The sequence below is a fragment of the Cydia strobilella genome, chromosome 8 (genome assembly GCF_947568885.1).
Source record: "Cydia strobilella chromosome 8, ilCydStro3.1, whole genome shotgun sequence".
NCBI lineage: Eukaryota > Metazoa > Arthropoda > Insecta > Lepidoptera > Tortricidae > Cydia > Cydia strobilella.
The window spans coordinates 4,053,254-4,071,793 of NC_086048.1; the positions used below are offsets into that span (position 1 = coordinate 4,053,254).

At 39.4% G+C, this 18,540-nt stretch overlaps 1 protein-coding gene across 2 annotated transcripts in view; it reads left to right on the forward strand.

Annotated features, from left to right (window-relative positions):
* LOC134743460 (mannosyl-oligosaccharide alpha-1,2-mannosidase IA-like) overlaps positions 1 to 18,540 on the forward strand; it is a 154,067-nt gene that overhangs the window by 116,035 nt on the left and 19,492 nt on the right. For both annotated transcript variants that reach the window (XM_063676895.1, XM_063676896.1), the window contains exon 3: positions 2,452 to 2,631. In XM_063676895.1, coding sequence (XP_063532965.1) covers positions 2,452 to 2,631 — 180 coding nt within the window. The remainder of the gene's footprint in view (positions 1 to 2,451; positions 2,632 to 18,540) is intronic.

An 18,540-nucleotide genomic window follows, 5' to 3' on the forward strand; every position in this document is an offset into this window, starting at 1 on the left:
TTTTCTTTGAGGGATAAGTATCTGTTCGTCAGAAAAATTTTGGGGCAGACTTTCCAAGTCCCGTCATTCCTTTGTCATTGACATTTGAACCGATTCGACAAAATAACTTAATGAACGTCAAGTACAAGTTCTTTCAAAAATATTTAATTCAACTCATCTTTTTATCTTACTAATGCTTTTAAAGGTAACAGAAAACTGCAGTTTACCGGAACGGCGATAACTAGCTAACGACTATTTAATGAACCGTCTAATCAGCCGTCAGCGCGTATCGCGCGATCGCGACAACCGAACCAAGTGCCTTTAATTGCTCCTAAGTGTACACGCTTCGAGTGGAGATTACACGTCGATAGTGCAAATGTTATGCAACTAAACCTGAATATGGAGATAATACATAGGAGATTACTATGTTGTTACTTGTAGATGAAGGATTGTGTAGCAAATAGAGGGCGCACTGGAATTTCATCTCGTTCAATTTAGAAGTAGTTTAAATTGGAAGTACTGCCGTCTTACATAAGACCACAACCAGGTTACACTGTTTTACTTTTGTTGCAGTAAATAAATACGTAGTACACGTACAGACTTATCACTACATAACAAAATAGATGTTTCACAGATGATCACGTTATCCCTTCGTAGTACATGAGTCGTATGTCGCATTCTCTTTCTTATTGGACTGTGCAGACGTGTAAAATTTATTAAAACGAGCCCCATTTTCAACGGCCCCAGGGAATCCCTTGGTTGATTGTTTATTTATTATGTAGATTTAAACGCTTATACATGTGAGGCTACTCTATGTGCTTTCCTTGTCTTGAATACTCATCCCGAAGCTATCAACACACATGTTATCTTTTAATTTCAAGCCTGCTTATCATGAGCTACGCTACAGTGGCCACGTAATATCATTGAATGTTTTATTATACATAGTAAATGGCAAATAGTGAGTGAAATACAAATCAAGAAACACATTACTCGAAAGTTAGAAATTGAAGGCAAATTATCACGAAGCTTTGAGTACGTGGGAAAATTAGGAATAGCTTAAATAGGACACAACGGTCCAGTGCATAATTTACTCGCATTCATCCGTAGCCATCAATCATAACTAACCGTCAAACAATGCTAACATGTCCTTCACGATGGACTGGACATTAACAGCTATATGAGGTTATTTAACGGACTTTGGGATGACCGTTAAAATGGACAAAACTTTTGAAATTTGATCCCAGAAAATGAACTGTCATTAATTTGACTTATGCCCGCTAAATGTTACTTGCCTTTTCTTAATTTCATCGTCGAGGATTTGGATAAAACGAAGTAGAGAATAAAATTGACGTCAGGGTAAGGTTTCGTTAACTAATTACTGAGAAAGTGTCAAACGATGCTGCAATGCAGAAAATTTTACAGGTATGTAGCTAATTACTTACCACCAGACCTTACCTTTTCTGGCTAAAATATCTATACCAAACGAAAACTTGGCAAGGTTAAGTTCAAAAATCTCAGTCCAGAAAATGGCTGTGTTAGCAAAGTTGCTTTTATTTATAGTTTATGTTGTTTATCGTATAAGACAAAGATAAATCGACTTTTTGAGCGCCATCATATATCTAGAATGACATAAGCCGTGTCTTATACACCCACTTGTTGCAAATACTTGAAAGGGCGTACCTATGCATTAACATATACGAAACCACTAAACATGCATGATAAGTGTTCCTTATGGTCGATACATTACCGTTTTGATTCAGACTACTCCAGTATTAAATTTGACGTTTCCTGCAGTATTGCAGTCGGTAGCATAACTGCTGCGGCGCAACATTACTGCCGACTGCATTGCTGCCACAAATGTTATTATCAATGTTGATGCCACAATTTTTGAAATTTGCAGTAGCGCCGTAATACTGCAGCAGTAAATGCTGGTGCAGTCTGAATCCAGATGGTACCTTTACATTAAACAAATACTTTGCCTTCATTGGCGCTGTACAGTCAAGGCATAAATATATTTACATTCCCAAAGTTTCAAAAATATGTGTACGCTCTTACACCTTAGACAATAAAGTCGTGTTCACATATTTTTGAGCCATTTGTCTGTATCGATATTTTTGCCTTCGACTGTACATACCTAGTGCCGACCTTAATTTTATGCGATGTTTGTTAACAAAAAAATGGACGGTTATAATCGACGGTAATGTTGTCATAAATTCTAACGATCCCAAACGCAATAGCGTTTTGATTATTTATAAAGATTCTATTGACCAGCTTAATTACCTCGTAATTTTATACAGCCTTCCGACTTTTCTTCACAATGATCCATTGGACCCAATTAAAGGATAACTCACGCTAGACCGGGCCGGGCCCGGGCCGAGGCGTCCGACATGTAATTTTTTTTCCGATTTACAAGATTTTAACTCAAACTTAAGCTTGTAGAAACTCAAACTAATACAATATTTTGTTCACCAGGATTCCGAGCTGTCGGTGTTCGAGACGAACATCCGCTTCGTCGGCGGTCTGTTGTCCTGCTACTCATTAACTGGCGACAGCATCTTCAAGGATAAGGCTGTAGAGATCGCCGACGCGCTGTTGCCAGCTTTCGAGACCCCTACCGGCCTGCCGTATGCTCTCATCAATCCCTCCACTAAGGTAAGTTGCGGGAGTCCTGCTACTCATTAACTGGCGACAGCATCTTCAAAGATAAGGCTGTAGAGGTCGCTAACGCGCTGTTGCCAGCTTTCGAGACCCCTACAGGCCTGCCGTATACTCTCATCAATCCCTCCACTAAGGTAAGTTGCGGGAGTCCTGCTACTCATTAACTGGCGACAGCATCTTCAAAGATAAGGCTGTGGAAGTGGCCGACGCGCTGTTGCCAGCTTTCGAGACCCCTACCCATCCTGGAGTCCTACCACTCATAAACTGGCGACAGCATCTTCAAAAATAAGGCTGTGGAAGTGGCCGACGCGCTGTTGCCAGCTTTTGAGACATCTACCGGCCTGCCGTATGCTCTGATCAATCCCTCCACGAAGGTAAGTTGCTGGAGTCCTACTACTCATTAACTGGCGACAGCATCTTCAAAGATAAGGCTGTTGAAGTGGCCGACGCGCTGTTGCCAGCTTTCGAGACCCCCACCGGTCTGCCGTATGCTCTCATGAATTTCCACTAAGGTGAGTTTTTGTCCTCTTCTTCAGCGCGTTGACTTGCGACAGTATTTTGAAAGACAAGGCATTGAAAGTGGCAGACGCGTTGTTGCCAGCTTTCGAGACCCCCACCGGCCTGCCGTATGGTCTTATATTGCTTCCACTAGGTTCAGTGGTTTCTAGATATTATATTCTCCTCCTAAAACTTGCTTCCCAAGTGAGAAAAGACATATTGCGATTAAAATTATGTACCAAATTTAGTACAGTATTTTGATAATAATGTTGTTATCGTTTGTTTTACAAGAAAAAAAGTTTGAAGCGTGTCTTTTTCCCTTGCCTCCAAATAATCTCAAGTGAATGAATACCTATACATACATGTATTAGATTTCTAGTTAAACTAGTGTAGATTATTATAATAAGTTCAGGTTTAAAGGTTCATTAGAGGGCTTCCTTTGATACAATCGTGTAAGCCATTGGGCGGAAAAAGATAAGTAATCAATCCATCAAGTCTATTTCCTGTACTATCTGTTCTTGCAGAAAAACACATTATGAATTAAACTAATTATGGGAAACTAATAAATATTTATCATATGTGATATGATAGAACTCGACTCGTAACTAATAAAAAAAGGAAAAAAAATTAATGGTAGAATTTTACGATTTTTAGGGTTCCGTACCCAAAGGGTAAAAACGGGACCCTGTTACTAAGACTCCGCTGTCCGTCTGTCCGTCCGTCTGTCTGTCACCAGGCTGTATCTCATGAACCGTGATAGCTAGACAGTTGAAATTTTCATAGATGATGTATTTCTGTTGCCGCTATAACAACAAATACTAAAAACAGAATAATATAAATATTTAAGTGGGGCTCCCATACAACAAACGTGATTTTTTTTGCTGTTTTTTTTTTCGTAATGGTACGGAACCCTTCGTGCGCGAGTCCGACTCGCACTTGGCCGGTTTTTATCAGCTCATCGTGTCACCTTAGTTTAAGGCCCAATAAAGTTTGCGTTCCACTCTCACTGAGCGTAAGCGTGAGCGAGATGGAAGTGCGTGCCCGAGAGCGCATATATCATGTTTTTTTAAACATACATATTGCCGATTTTTAGAAGCAATTTTTATATTTAGCTTTTGTGTTTAGTAGCGGTTTTTTCTGTAAAAAAACCGCTTTGATGCATCAATGTCATAATTTATATTATCTCTGAAAACTTGTCAAAAACCTGTTAAAGGTACAGTATGTATAAGTTAGTTACTCTATGGTTTACTAAAAAGGCTAGTGCTGCACTCTGGTGGCAGAACATTGCAGTAATATCCCCTATTTTTACCACCATGCAATCTACTTTAAAAAGTCATTAAGTAAGAGCTTTTGAAAGGCCTGTTGCTAGTTCCAGTGTCAAAGGTAAATGGGGCCACTGTTTTTAGCCGCAACCCACGCACTGATGAATCGGGTCATTTTTGACGCATGCCATAGTATTTTTATTTGTATAGTGCCTTTGTTTTATTTTGTGTTAGGTTTCTTTCATTGCATTTGCTATAACTACTGACATGTATAAATGTATTTAATTTTCTCTTCATAATCTCTATCTGGAAGAGATCGACATAAATTGCTGAATTCTCTGTTTATTGTTTTTAGGGTTCCGTACCCAAAGGCTAAAAACGGGACCCTATTACTAAAACTCCGCTATCAGTCTGTCCGTCTGTCTGTCACCAGGCTGTATCTAATGAACCGTGATAGCTAGACAGCTGAAATTTTCACAGATGTATTTCTGTTGCCGCTACAACAACAAATACTAAAAAAGTACGGAACCCTCGGTGCGCGAGTCCGACTCACACTTGGCCGGTTTTTTTATTGAGGTGTGCAATGAAAAGTAGTGTAATTGAAGCCCATCTGGCCATTGGACTATTATTACTACGTATAGAACCGGCACAGAGGACCAGTACCGTAAAGCGGGGTGGCTTTGATATGTAGGGTGACTGAAATTTTAAGGATTTTTAAAAATTGTAATAATTTTTTTACAGTAGTTGACTATTAATATATATCAATCTAACTAGGAACGACATATGTATGGAAATCTCGGGACACTTACTAGGATCGGAAGAACTTGATTCTGAGTAGAAATAACAATAAATCCCAAATCTAAAATAGTGTAGTGTACAACTTTAATAAAATGGCAATGGCTCGATTAAGCAAATTACGAATATGCAATGTCTACCCGCATAAGTACTACACACAAGGGACTACCCTAGTCCACACAAGAGAGATTTACATAAGTATTTTACCTACAATAAATATTGTAAACGCCATTTCGCTAACGGCTTGAACCGGGTAACGACCCGGCACGCCATTACTTTGCATGTTTACATCGTTAAGAGGCCGTAGTCGATTTTGGAGCAAAAATGTAAAATTGATAGATTTAGTCGTTGAAATTATACACGTTTTTTTACGTAATATCTAAATAACAAGTATTGATTTCTATTAGCACGTCTTCTCATCTTGCCTTTTAATAATGAGGTCGCGAGCGTGCGTCACCGGTAATGCATGAAGAGAAGGGGCAGTTTTTAAAAATTCATCAAATAATCATGGTGGTAAATTATACAAATTGATGTATAAGTATAGTTTCAGCAAATGTTGTAGATTGTTTAAGTATCAAAAGTCGATTTTCAGAGAAATTGTCACTTGTTTTGAAGTAATTTCTGGAGAAAATTGATTTCGTCTAACTATCATTTACACTACTTCAAAGTCATAATAATAAAAATGTAGTCTGATAAACGTCAAGTACAGGATATGTGTAATACAAAATTACCATGTTTAGCCGTCCAAACTTTACGAAACTTACAAATAAGAGCGACAAAATTAGTGCTTTACGCGCGTTTACCTAAACGCCCATCAGAAAAGCAAACATTGCTAATTTAGTAAGTCTGTTTTCAAAAAACTGATCTGATGAAAGGTACGATAAGAAGACGTGCTAATAGAAATCAGTATTTTTTATTTCAATTAGGTAACAAAAGGTGTAAAATTTCACGGACTAAATCTATCAATTTTACATTTTTGCGACTAAAATCGACACCGGCCTCTTAACATTTACTAAATCTGTCGCCTTAAGAAGCAAGTTATCGACGAAGCTGGCAAGGGTCTCGTCTTTATAATTACAACATTGTTATGGTCATGCTATGACAGTATAACTACGCTGTATAAAGGCCATAAAGGCTAAATGTGTCTAATCTAAGTATTGATCCGATTTTTTATCGCGAAGACTTTGTTATCGTATCACCATTTTCCTCCTTGCGTTGTATTCCTCACTATCACCATTTTACAAGCTTTTTATTAACTTGCAATGTACCTAAGTAAGTATAAGTAAGTAAGTAAGTGTAAGTGTAAGTATGGTCTTCATCTTCTCAAATGACTTTTTCGTCTAAGACGGTAATCTGTTAAACAAAAGCCACTGTCTCTTTTTTGCGAGCGGACGGCCATTGTGTGCCATTGTGTGTGAGCCGTGGCACGCGCCAACTCGCTCGCAAATGGCTAGCGTGATGTGTCTGTGAACCTAGCATATCAAGTGCTAGCATCTCAATCTTTTTTAAGAGTTCTAGTAGCATCCCTAATAGTTCTACAGTTCTAGGTGGTTTTTTTTCATAGTTCTGCTCATTTTCGCGAAAAAAATGAAATTTGAAAATGAGATGCTAACTTCACATTTTGACACTCCAGCATCCCAGCCGTTATCCACTCCACAGCCTCAAAATAGCATTCCAACGTAAGATACTAACATTTCTAGACGATATATAATGAGTTCTAGTCAAAACTGTAAAAAATTTTTTTTCCATATATGTATGGGACACGAACATCAAAAGAAATTGTAGGTATATTCTGATTAAAGCCAAGTTTGAGCTAAAATCCCAAATTTGACAGCTAGCATCTCAGCAGTTCCGGATAGCCAGATGCCTAGTGCACTAGAATACACACAGTTGTATCTTCTAGAAGGAAATTTTACAGAGTTTTGATAAACTATATCCGAAAATAGTCGCTAAATCGAGTAATTGCTAAGTTCTGAGCTAGCATTCCAGCCAATGCAGGTCTTATACACAGCATCTCAGCAGTTCTGGATAGCCAGCTCCCTAGTGCACTAGAAAACACACAGTTCTATCTTCTATCACGAAATTTGACCGAGTTTTGATGGGCTGTCCGAAAATAGTCTCAAAATCGAGAAATTGCTAAGTTCTGAGCTGGCATCCCAGCCAATGCAGGTCTGATACCCGGCATCTCAGCAGTTCTGGATAGCCAGCTCACTAGTGCACTAAAATACACACAGTTCTATCTTCTAGAACGAAATTTGATAGAGTTTTGATAGATTATGTCCGAAAATAGTCACAAAATCGAGTAAATGCTATGTTCTTAGATTAGCATCCCAGCCAATGCGGGTCTGGTACCCAGCATCTCAGCAGTTCTGGTTAGTCAGGTCTCTAGTGCACTAGAATACACACAGTTCTGTCTTCTAGAACGAAATTTGGCAGAGTTTTGAAAGACTATGTCCGAAAATAGTCTCGCATTAGAGAAATTGCTAAGTTCTGAGCATAGCATCCCAGCCAATGCTGATTTGATACCCGGCATCTCAGCAGTTCTAAATAGCCAGCTCACTAGTGCACTAGAATACACACAGTTCTGTCTTCTAGAACGAAAATTGGCAGAGTTTTGACAGACTGTCCGAAAATTGTCTCAAAATCGAGTAATTGCTAAGTTCTGAGCTAGCATCCCAGCCAATGCTGATCTGATACCCGGCATCTCAGCAGTTCTAAATAGCCAGCTCACTAGTGCACTAGAATACACACAGTTCTGTCTTCTAGAACGAAAATTGGCAGAGTTTTGACAGACTGTCCGAAAATTGTCTCAAAATCGAGAAATTGCTAAGTTCTGAGCTGGCATCCCAGCCAATGCAGGTCTGATACCCGGCATCTCAGCAGTTCTGGATAGCCACCTCACTAATGCACTAGAATACACACAGTTCTATCTTTTAGAACTAAATTTTATGGAGTTTTGATAGACTATGTCCGAAAATAGTCAAAAAATCGAGTAAATGCTATGTTCTTAGATTAGCATCCCAGCCAATGCAGGTCTTACAACCAGCATCTCAGCAGTGTTGGATAGCTAGAACCCTAGTGCACTAGAATACACACAGTTCTATCTTCTAGAAGGAAATTTGACAGAGTTTTGATAGACAATGTCCAAAAACAGTCGCGAAATCGAGTAATTGCTAAGTTCTGGGCATAGCATCCCAGGCAATGCTGATCTGATACCCGGCATCTCAGCAGTTCTAAATAGCCAGCTCACTAGTGCACTAGAATACACACAGTTCTATCTTCTAGACGGAAATTTGACAGAGTTTTGATAGACTATGTTCGAAAATAGTCGCAAAATCAAGAAATAGCTAAGTTCTGAGCTAGCATCCCAGCCAATGCAGATCTTACAACCAGCATCTCAGCAGTTCTGGATAGCTAGAACCCTAGTGCACTAGAATACAGACAGTTCTATCTTCTAGAAGGAAATTTTACAGAGTTTTGATAAACTATATCCGAAAATAATCGCGAAATCGAGTAATTGCTAAGTTCTGGGCATAGCATCTCAGCCAATGCTGATCTGATACCCGGCATCTCAGCAGTTCTAAATAGCCAGCTTACTAGTGCACTAGAATACACACAGTTTTATCTTCTAGACGTAAATTTGACAGTTTTGATAGACTATGTCCGAAAATAGTCGCAAAATCAAGAAATTGCTAAGTTCTGAGCTAGCATCCCAGCCAATGCAGGTCTTACAACCAGCATCTCAGCAGTTCTGGATAGCCAGCTCACTAGTGCACTAGAATACACACAGTTCTGTCTTCTAGAACAAAAATTGGCAGAGTTTTGACAGACTGACCGAAAATTGTCTCAAAATCGAGAAATTGCTTAGTTGTGAGCTAGCATCCCCGCCACTGCAGGTCTTACTCCCAGCATCTCAGCAGTTCTGGATAGCCAGCTCCCTATTCCACTAGAATACACACAGTTCTATCTTCTAGAAGGAAATTTTACAGAGTTTTGATAAACTATATCCGAAAATAGTCGCTAAATCGAGTAATTGCTAAGTTCTGAGCTAGCATTCCAGCCAATGCAGGTCTTATACACAGCATCTCAGCAGTTCTGGATAGCCAGCTCCCTAGTGCACTAGAAAACACACAGTTCTATCTTCTATCACGAAATTTGACCGAGTTTTGATGGGCTGTCCGAAAATAGTCTCAAAATCGAGAAATTGCTAAGTTCTGAGCTGGCATCCCAGCCAATGCAGGTCTGATACCCGGCATCTCAGCAGTTCTGGATAGCCACCTCACTAATGCACTAGAATACACACAGTTCTATCTTTTAGAACTAAATTTTATGGAGTTTTGATAGACTATGTCCGAAAATAGTCTCAAAATCGAGTAAATGCTATGTTCTTAGATTAGCATCCCAGCCAATGCAGGTCTTACAACCAGCATCTCAGCAGTTCTGGATAGCTAGAACCCTAGTGCACTAGAATACACACAGTTCTATCTTCTAGAAGGAAATTTGACATAGTTTTGATAGACAATGTCCGAAAACAGTCGCGAAATCGAGTAATTGCTAAGTTCTGGGCATAGCATCCCAGGCAATGCCGATCTGATACCCGGCATCTCAGCAGTTCTAATTAGCCAGCTCACTAGTGCACTAGAATACACCCAGTTCTGTCTTCTAGAACGAAAATTGGCAGAGTTTTGACAGACTGTCCGAAAATTGTCTCAAAATCGAGAAATTGCTAAGTTCTGAGCTGGCATCCCAGCCAATGCAGGTCTGATACCCGGCATCTCAGCAGTTCTGGATAGCCAGCTCACTATTGCACTAGAATACACACAGTTCTGTCTTCTAGAACGAAAATTGGCAGAGTTTTGACAGACTGTCCGAAAATTGTCTCAAAATCGAGAAATTGCTTAGTTATGAGCTAGCATCCCAGCCAATGCAGGTCTTACACCCAGCATCTCAGCAGTTCTGGATAGCTAGAACCCTAGTGCATTAGAATACAGACAGCTCTATCTTCTAGATGGAAATTTGACAGAGTTTTGATAGACAATGTCCGAAAACAGTCGCGAAATCGAGTAATTGCTAAGTTCTGAGCATAGCATCCCAGCCAATGCTGATCTGATACCCGGCATCTCAGCAGTTCTAAATAGCCAGCTCACTAGTGCACTAGAATACACACAGTTCTGTCTTCTAGAACGAAAATTGGCAGAGTTTTGACAGACTGTCCGAAAATTGTCTCAAAATCGAGAAATTGCTAAGTTCTGAGCTGGCATCCCAGCCAATGCAGGTCTGATACCCGGCATTTCAGCAGTTCTGGATAGCCACCTCACTAATGCTCTAGAATACACACAGTTTCATCTTCTAGAACATAATTTTATGGAGTTTTGATAGACTATGTCCGAAAATAGTCTCAAAGTCGAGTAAATGCTATGTTCTTAGATTAGCATCCCAGCCAATGCAGGTCTTACAACCAGCATCTCAGCAGTTCTGGATAGCTAGAACCCTAGTGCACTAGAATACACACAGTTCTATCTTCTAGAAGGAAATTTGACACAGTTTTGATAGACAATGTCCAAAAACAGTCGCGAAATCGAGTAATTGCTAAGTTCTGGGCATAGCATCCCAGGCAATGCCGATCAGATACCCGGCATCTCAGCAGTTCTAATTAGCCAGCTCACTAGTGCACTAGCATACACCCAGTTCTGTCTTCTAGAACGAAAATTGGCAGAGTTTTGACAGACTGTCCGAAAATTGTCTCAAAATCGAGAAATTGCTAAGTTCTGAGCTGGCATCCCAGCCAATGCAGGTCTGATACCCGGCATCTCAGCAGTTCTGGATAGCCAGCTCACTATTGCACTAGAATACACACAGTTCTGTCTTCTAGAACGAAAATTGGCAGAGTTTTGACAGACTGTCCGAAAATTGTCTCAAAATCGAGAAATTGCTTAGTTATGAGCTAGCATCCCAGCCAATGCAGGTCTTACAACCAGCATCTCAGCAGTTCTGGATAGCTAGAACCCTAGTGCACTAGAATACACACAGTTCTATCTTCTAGAAGGAAATTTGACACAGTTTTGATAGACAATGTCCAAAAACAGTCGCGAAATCGAGTAATTGCTAAGTTCTGAGCATAGCATCCCAGCCAATGCTGATCTGATACCCGGCATCTCAGCAGTTCTAAATAGCCAGCTCACTATTGCACTAGAATACACACAGTTCTGTCTTCTAGAACGAAAATTGGCAGAGTTTTGACAGACTGTCCAAAAATAGTCTCAAAATCGAGTAAATGCTATGTTCTTAGATTAGCATCCCAGCCAATGCAGGTCTTACAACCAGCATCTCAGCAGTTCTGGATAGCTAGAACCCTAGTGCACTAGAATACACACAGTTCTATCTTCTAGAAGGAAATTTGACATAGTTTTGATAGACAATGTCCGAAAACAGTCGCGAAATCGAGTAATTGCTAAGTTCTGGGCATAGCATCCCAGCCAATGCTGATCTGATACCCGGCATCTCAGCAGTTCTAAATAGCCAGCTCACTAGTGCACTAGAATACACACAGTTCTGTCTTCTAGAACGAAAATTGGCAGAGTTTTGACAGACTGTCCGAAAATTGTCTCAAAATCGAGAAATTGCTTAGTTGTGAGCTAGCATCCCAGCCAATGCAGGTCTTACACCCAGCATCTCAGCAGTTCTGGATAGCTAGAACCCTAGTGCACTAGAATACACACAGTTCTATCTTCTAGAAGGAAATTTGACAGAGTTTTGATAGACTATGTCTGAAAATAGTCTCAAAATCGAGTAAATGCTATGTTCTTAGATTAGCATCCCAGCCAATGCAGGTCTTACAACCAGCATCTCAGCAGTTCTGGATAGCTAGAACCCTAGTGCACTAGAATACACACAGTTCTATCTTCTAGAAGGAAATTTGACAGAGTTTTGATAGACAATGTCCAAAAACAGTCGCGAAATCGAGTAATTGCTAAGTTCTGGGCATAGCATCCCAGGCAATGCTGATCTGATACCCGGCATCTCAGCAGTTCTAAATAGCCAGCTTACTAGTGCACTAGAATACACACAGTTCTATCTTCTAGACGTAAATTTGACAGTTTTGATAGACTATGTCCGAAAATAGTCGCAAAATCAAGAAATTGCTAAGTTCTGAGCTAACATCCCAGCCAATGCAGGTCTTACAACCAGCATCTCAGCAGTTCTGGATAGACAGCTCACTAGTGCACTAGAATACACACAGTTCTGTCTTCTAGAACGAAAATTGGCAGAGTTTTGACAGACTGTCCGAAAATTGTCTCAAAATCGAGAAATTGCTTAGTTGTGAGCTAGCATCCCCGCCACTGCAGGTCTTACTCCCAGCATCTCAGCAGTTCTGGATAGCCAGCTCCCTATTCCACTAGAATACACACAGTTCTATCTTCTAGAAGGAAATTTTACAGAGTTTTGATAAACTATATCCGAAAATAGTCGCTAAATCGAGTAATTGCTAAGTTCTGAGCTAGCATTCCAGCCAATGCAGGTCTTATACACAGCATCTCAGCAGTTCTGGATAGCCAGCTCCCTAGTGCACTAGAAAACACACAGTTCTATCTTCTATCACGAAATTTGACCGAGTTTTGATGGGCTGTCCGAAAATAGTCTCAAAATCGAGAAATTGCTAAGTTCTGAGCTGGCATCCCAGCCAATGCAGGTCTGATACCCGGCATCTCAGCAGTTCTGGATAGCGACCTCACTAATGCACTAGAATACACACAGTTCTATCTTCTAGAACAAAATTTTATGGAGTTTTGATAGACTATGTCCGAAAATAGTCTCAAAATCGAGTAAATGCTATGTTCTTAGATTAGCATCCCAGCCAATGCAGGTCTTACAAATAGCATCTCAGCAGTTCTGGATAGCTAGAACCCTAGTGCACTAGAATACACACAGTTCTATCTTCTAGAAGGAAATTTGACAGAGTTTTGATAGACAATGTCCAAAAACAGTCGCGAAATCGAGTAATTGCTAAGTTCTGGGCATAGCATCCCAGGCAATGCTGATCTGATACCCAGCATCTCAGCAGTTCTAAATAGCCAGCTCACTAGTGCACTAGAATACACACAGTTCTATCTTCTAGACGTAAATTTGACAGTTTTGATAGACTATGTCCGAAAATAGTCGCAAAATCAAGAAATTGCTAAGTTCTGAGCTAGCATCCCAGCCAACGCAGGTCTTACAACCAGCATCTCAGCAGTTCTGGATAGCCAGCTCACTAGTGCACTAGAATACACACAGTTCTGTCTTCTAGAACGAAAATTGGCAGAGTTTTGACAGACTGTCCGAAAATTGTCTCAAAATCGAGAAATTGCTTAGTTGTGAGCTAGCATCCCAGCCAATGCAGGTCTTACACCCAGCATCTCAGCAGTTCTGGATAGCTAGAATCCTAGTGCACTAGAATACACACAGTTCTATCTTCTAGAAGGAAATTTGACAGAGTTTTGATAGACTATGTCCGAAAATAGTCTCAAAATCGAGTAAATGCTATGTTCTTAGATTAGCATCCCAGCCAATGCAGGTCTTACAACCAGCATCTCAGCAGTTCTGGATAGCTAGAACCCTAGTGCACTAGAATACACACAGTTCTATCTTCTAGAAGGAAATTGGACATAGTTTTGATAGACAATGTCCGAAAACAGTCGCGAAATCGAGTAATTGCTAAGTTCTGGGCATAGCATCCCAGCCAATGCTGATCTGATACCCGGAATCTCTGCAGTTCTAAATAGCCAGCTCACTAGTGCACTAGAATACACCCAGTTCTGTCTTCTAGAACGAAAATTGGCAGAGTTTTGACAGACTGTCCGAAAATTGTCTCAAAATAGAGAAATTGCTAAGTTCTGAGCTGGCATCCCAGCCAATGCAGGTCTGATACCCGGCATCTCAGCAGTTCTGGATAGCCAGCTCACTAGTCCACTAGAATACACACAGTTCTGTCTTCTAGAACGAAAATAGGCAGAGTTTTGACAGACTGTCCGAAAATTGTCTCAAAATCGAGAAATTGCTTAGTTGTGAGCTAGCATCCCAGCCAATGCAGGTCTTACACCAAGCATCTCAGCAGTTCTGGATAGCTAGAACACTAGTGCACTAGAATACACACAGTTCTATCTTCTAGAAGGAAATTTGACAGAGTTTTGATAGACAATGTCCAAAAACAGTCGCGAAATCGAGTAATTGCTAAGTTCTGGGCATAGCATCCCAGGCAATGCTGATCTGATACCCGGCATCTCAGCAGTTCTAAATAGCCAGCTCACTAGTGCACTAGAATACACACAGTTCTATCTTCTAGACGGAAATTTGACAGAGTTTTGATAGACTATGTCCGAAAATAGTCGCAAAATCAAGAAATAGCTAAGTTCTGAGCTAGCATCCCAGCCAATGCAGGTCTTACAACCAGCATCTCAGCAGTTCTGGATAGCTAGAATCCTAGTGCACTAGAATACGGACAGTTCTGTCTTCTAGAATGAAAATTGGCAGAGTTTTGATAGACTGTCCGAAAATTGTCTCAAAATCGAGAAATTGCTTAGTTGTGAGCTAGCATCCCCGCCACTGCAGGTCTTACTCCCAGCATCTCAGCAGTTCTGGATAGCCAGCTCCCTATTCCACTAGAATACACACAGTTCTATCTTCTAGAAGGAAATTTTACAGAGTTTTGATAAACTATATCCGAAAATAGTTGCTAAATCGAGTAATTGCTAAGTTCTGAGCTAGCATTCCAGCCAATGCAGGTCTTATACACAGCATCTCAGCAGTTCTGGATAGCCAGATCCCTAGTGCACTAGAAAACACACAGTTCTATCTTCTATCACGAAATTTGACATAGTTTTGATAGACAATGTCCGAAAACAGTCGCGAAATCGAGTAATTGCTAAGTTCTGGGCATAGCATCCCAGCCAATGCTGATCTGATACCCGGCATCTCAGCAGTTCTAAATAGCCAGCTTACTAGTGCACTAGAATACACCCAGTTCTGTCTTCTAGAACGAAAATTGGCAGAGTTTTGACAGACTGTCCGAAAATTGTCTCAAAATCGAGAAATTGCTTAGTTCTGAGCTAGCATCCCAGCCAATACAGGTCTTACACACAGCATCTCAGCAGTTCTGGATAGCCATCTCCCTATTGCACTAGAATACACACATTTCTGTCTTCTAGAACGAAAATTGGCAGAGTTTTGACAGACTATCCGAAAATTGTCTCAAAATCGAGAAATTGCTAAGTTCTGAGCTAGCATTCCAGCCAATGCAGGTCTTACACCCAGCATCTCAGCAGTTCTGGATAGCCAGCTCCCTACTGCACTAGAATACACACAGTTTGGTCTTCTAGAACGAAATTTGACACAGTTTTGATAGACTATGTCCGAATAGTCACAAAATCGAGTAATTGCTAAGTTCTGGGCATAGCATCCCAGCCAATGCTGATCTAATCATTTTGATTCTGACGTAAAATTCTGTTTTGCATTTGCTTGCACATATGCATTCTTGCATTCTTTAAAAATATGCCTTTTGTGCCGCTCAAGGGTTTAATGTTTTCGCACAGTAAAACTCAAAAAGAAAACATATGACAAATTCCTAGACAAATTATTGTTCACATCAAGGTATTCGAAAAGGGAACTTTTCTTCCCTGCTAGGAGGGATCAAAGTGGCACTTTTCTGTTCAGGGACATTTTATTGCCAGTTTAAAATATTATAATATGTTATAATCGATAACGTGCATACTATTTTTCTAAGTTAAATAATATTTTTCCCCGCCCTAGCTCGGAAAGCCGTCTTTTATCCTTTAAAACAAGCGAGGAAAAACGCATTTTATCCACTAGTGGGGAAAGTAATTTGACCTTGGGATGGAGCGTGTTTAAGTAGCTTGACAGATAACAAAACGTAAAAAGCTCATAATAATGGTTCGTTCGATATTAATTATCATTAAATAAATGGTTTGAGAATTTAATAAAAAATACCAAATTTAGCTTTATTAATGATTTTAAGTCATAAACCTTAAATTCGATAACAAACATTTCTTTTTTTAAATGATGTTGTATGTAATTCTGAACGCACAAGTTGCAATTCGAGTCGATGCAATTTCAAAACGCATCGTCAAAAATGTCAACATTGTCAACAAAAAATTTCTCACCGACTCCGACACCTAAAAATACACAACTTCCAGTTTTCTGTTATAATATCGTATTATCGTTAAAAAATTAGTGATTCCAGTGATGAAGATGATCTAACGCCTGTGGATGTTGCACTTTCCTCGCTATAGTGAGGGGAAAGTTTTGTGTTACACACGGGTGCAAGTGTATTTTACTTCTCGTGTGTTAAAACACTCGCTACGCTCAGGATTCTATTTTAGAACCACTCGCTTCGCTCGTGGTTCAACTATAGAATCCTTTCGCTTACTCGTGTTTCAATTCCACACTCGCGGGTAAAATACAACTTGGCACCCTTGTATAACAAATAACTATTGTTGTAATTGTAAACAATAAAAGTAATTAGCGTATTTTAAATTAATTAATAGCATATTTAAATGAAGTAAATTAATTAATTAGCGTAATATTTACAAAGAAACGTAAAAAAACATTAGTTTAATAATTTATTTTTATTTTGACATTTTAGGTCTCCTTAAACGCATCCATACTTGTCTATGCAATTTAAAAAGTTGATATTTAAAAAGTTTTTTACAAATATTTCACAAAGCAGAATTATGCGGTTCTGTATTGTGTATAAATTTCTAAATACTTAGTTTAAATCAATAACTTTATAATAATAAATATAAGTAATATCAGTCTTCATAGTGTTCTTCCGAAGATTTGGTTTAAAGGGGTAAGAGCTAATTTGTTACCAGAAAAATCCACAAAAATAATGTACTTGATTTTTATTGTATCATTTTAGGTGTTTGCTGCTGTCTTTGAAAAGATATTAGGTACATAATTATGAGCTGTAGGTACTTTTAATTTGTCAGTACAGTCACGTCTGAAAATATCGATACGGACAAAGTGCCAGAGGTATGTACCTATACTAAGGTCGTGTATACATATATTTGGCACTTGTCCGTATCGATCTTTGCTTAAAATACAAATGTTTTGAGACCTAATAAACCTAATATGTAATTTCCTCATAGGTGATGTGAAAAGCACTATGTGTCTGGGGTGTCACATGGTAGCAAAATTATTTTCACCTTGGGCGTTAACACATGAATCCCTCACTACGCTCAGGATTCTGTTATAGAAGCCTTCGCTTCGTTTAGGATTCAATTGTACGCCCTCGCCGTAAATATGTCATTTTGCTCCCTTGTGACAGTTGTGACACAATCTACTATTGTACCAACTAAACTAACTAATATAGTTACTTTATTAATTTGTTTTATGCAAATTATAAATTTAATAAGTACTTGCATTTTTTTAATTAAATGCAAGTATCTAATAAATTTCCAATTAAAAACTAAAATCATTTTACAGGCAATGGTACGGGCAACTTAACGGCCTGATTTAGTTAAATTATGTTTTATCCCTTTCTTACAAATGCATAAGTCAAAATGACAGATAAAGACAAACAATTCATAGCTAATTCAGGGAAGTAACGCGTTTAAGAAAAAAACCGGCCAAGTGCGAGTCGGACTCGCGCACCGAGGGTTCCGTACTTTTTAGTATTTGTTGTTATAGCGACAACAGAAATACATCATCTGTGAAAATTTCAACTGTCTAGCTATCACAGCTCATGAGATACAGCCTGGTGACAGACGGACAGCGGAGTCTTAGTTAGGGTCCCGATTTTACCCTTTGGGTACGGAACCCTAATAACGCCATTAGTATTATTAGTAGTAGTGGTATTTTTAGTCGTATAAGTATGATTTTGGCTCCGCTATAAATATTTCTTAGTTACATACATACATACATACATATAATCACGCCTATTTCCCGGAGGGGTAGGCAGAGACCACGGATTTCCACTTGCTACGATCCTGACATACCTCTTTCGCTTCCTTCACTTTCATAACATTCCTCCATACACGCTCGCCGGTTTAGGGTGCTCTTGACCTGGCCTTTCTTCAGGATTTCCCCGATCTGATCAGAGAAAGTCCGCCGAGGTCTGCCCCTTCCAACTCCCGTTTCTACCTCTCCCTTATATACTCTCTTTGTTAGCCTTTCTTAGTTAACCCTTAAATATGCAATAAACTTGCAAAATTTTCCTAGATATACAATAATAATGTAATGAACTAAATTTGTAATTATGTTAATTTGTTACTGTATATGCCCAGTCAAACAAACCTATTTGTAATTGATGAACCTTCATAAACCAAATATTCACCCTACAATAATGACTTGT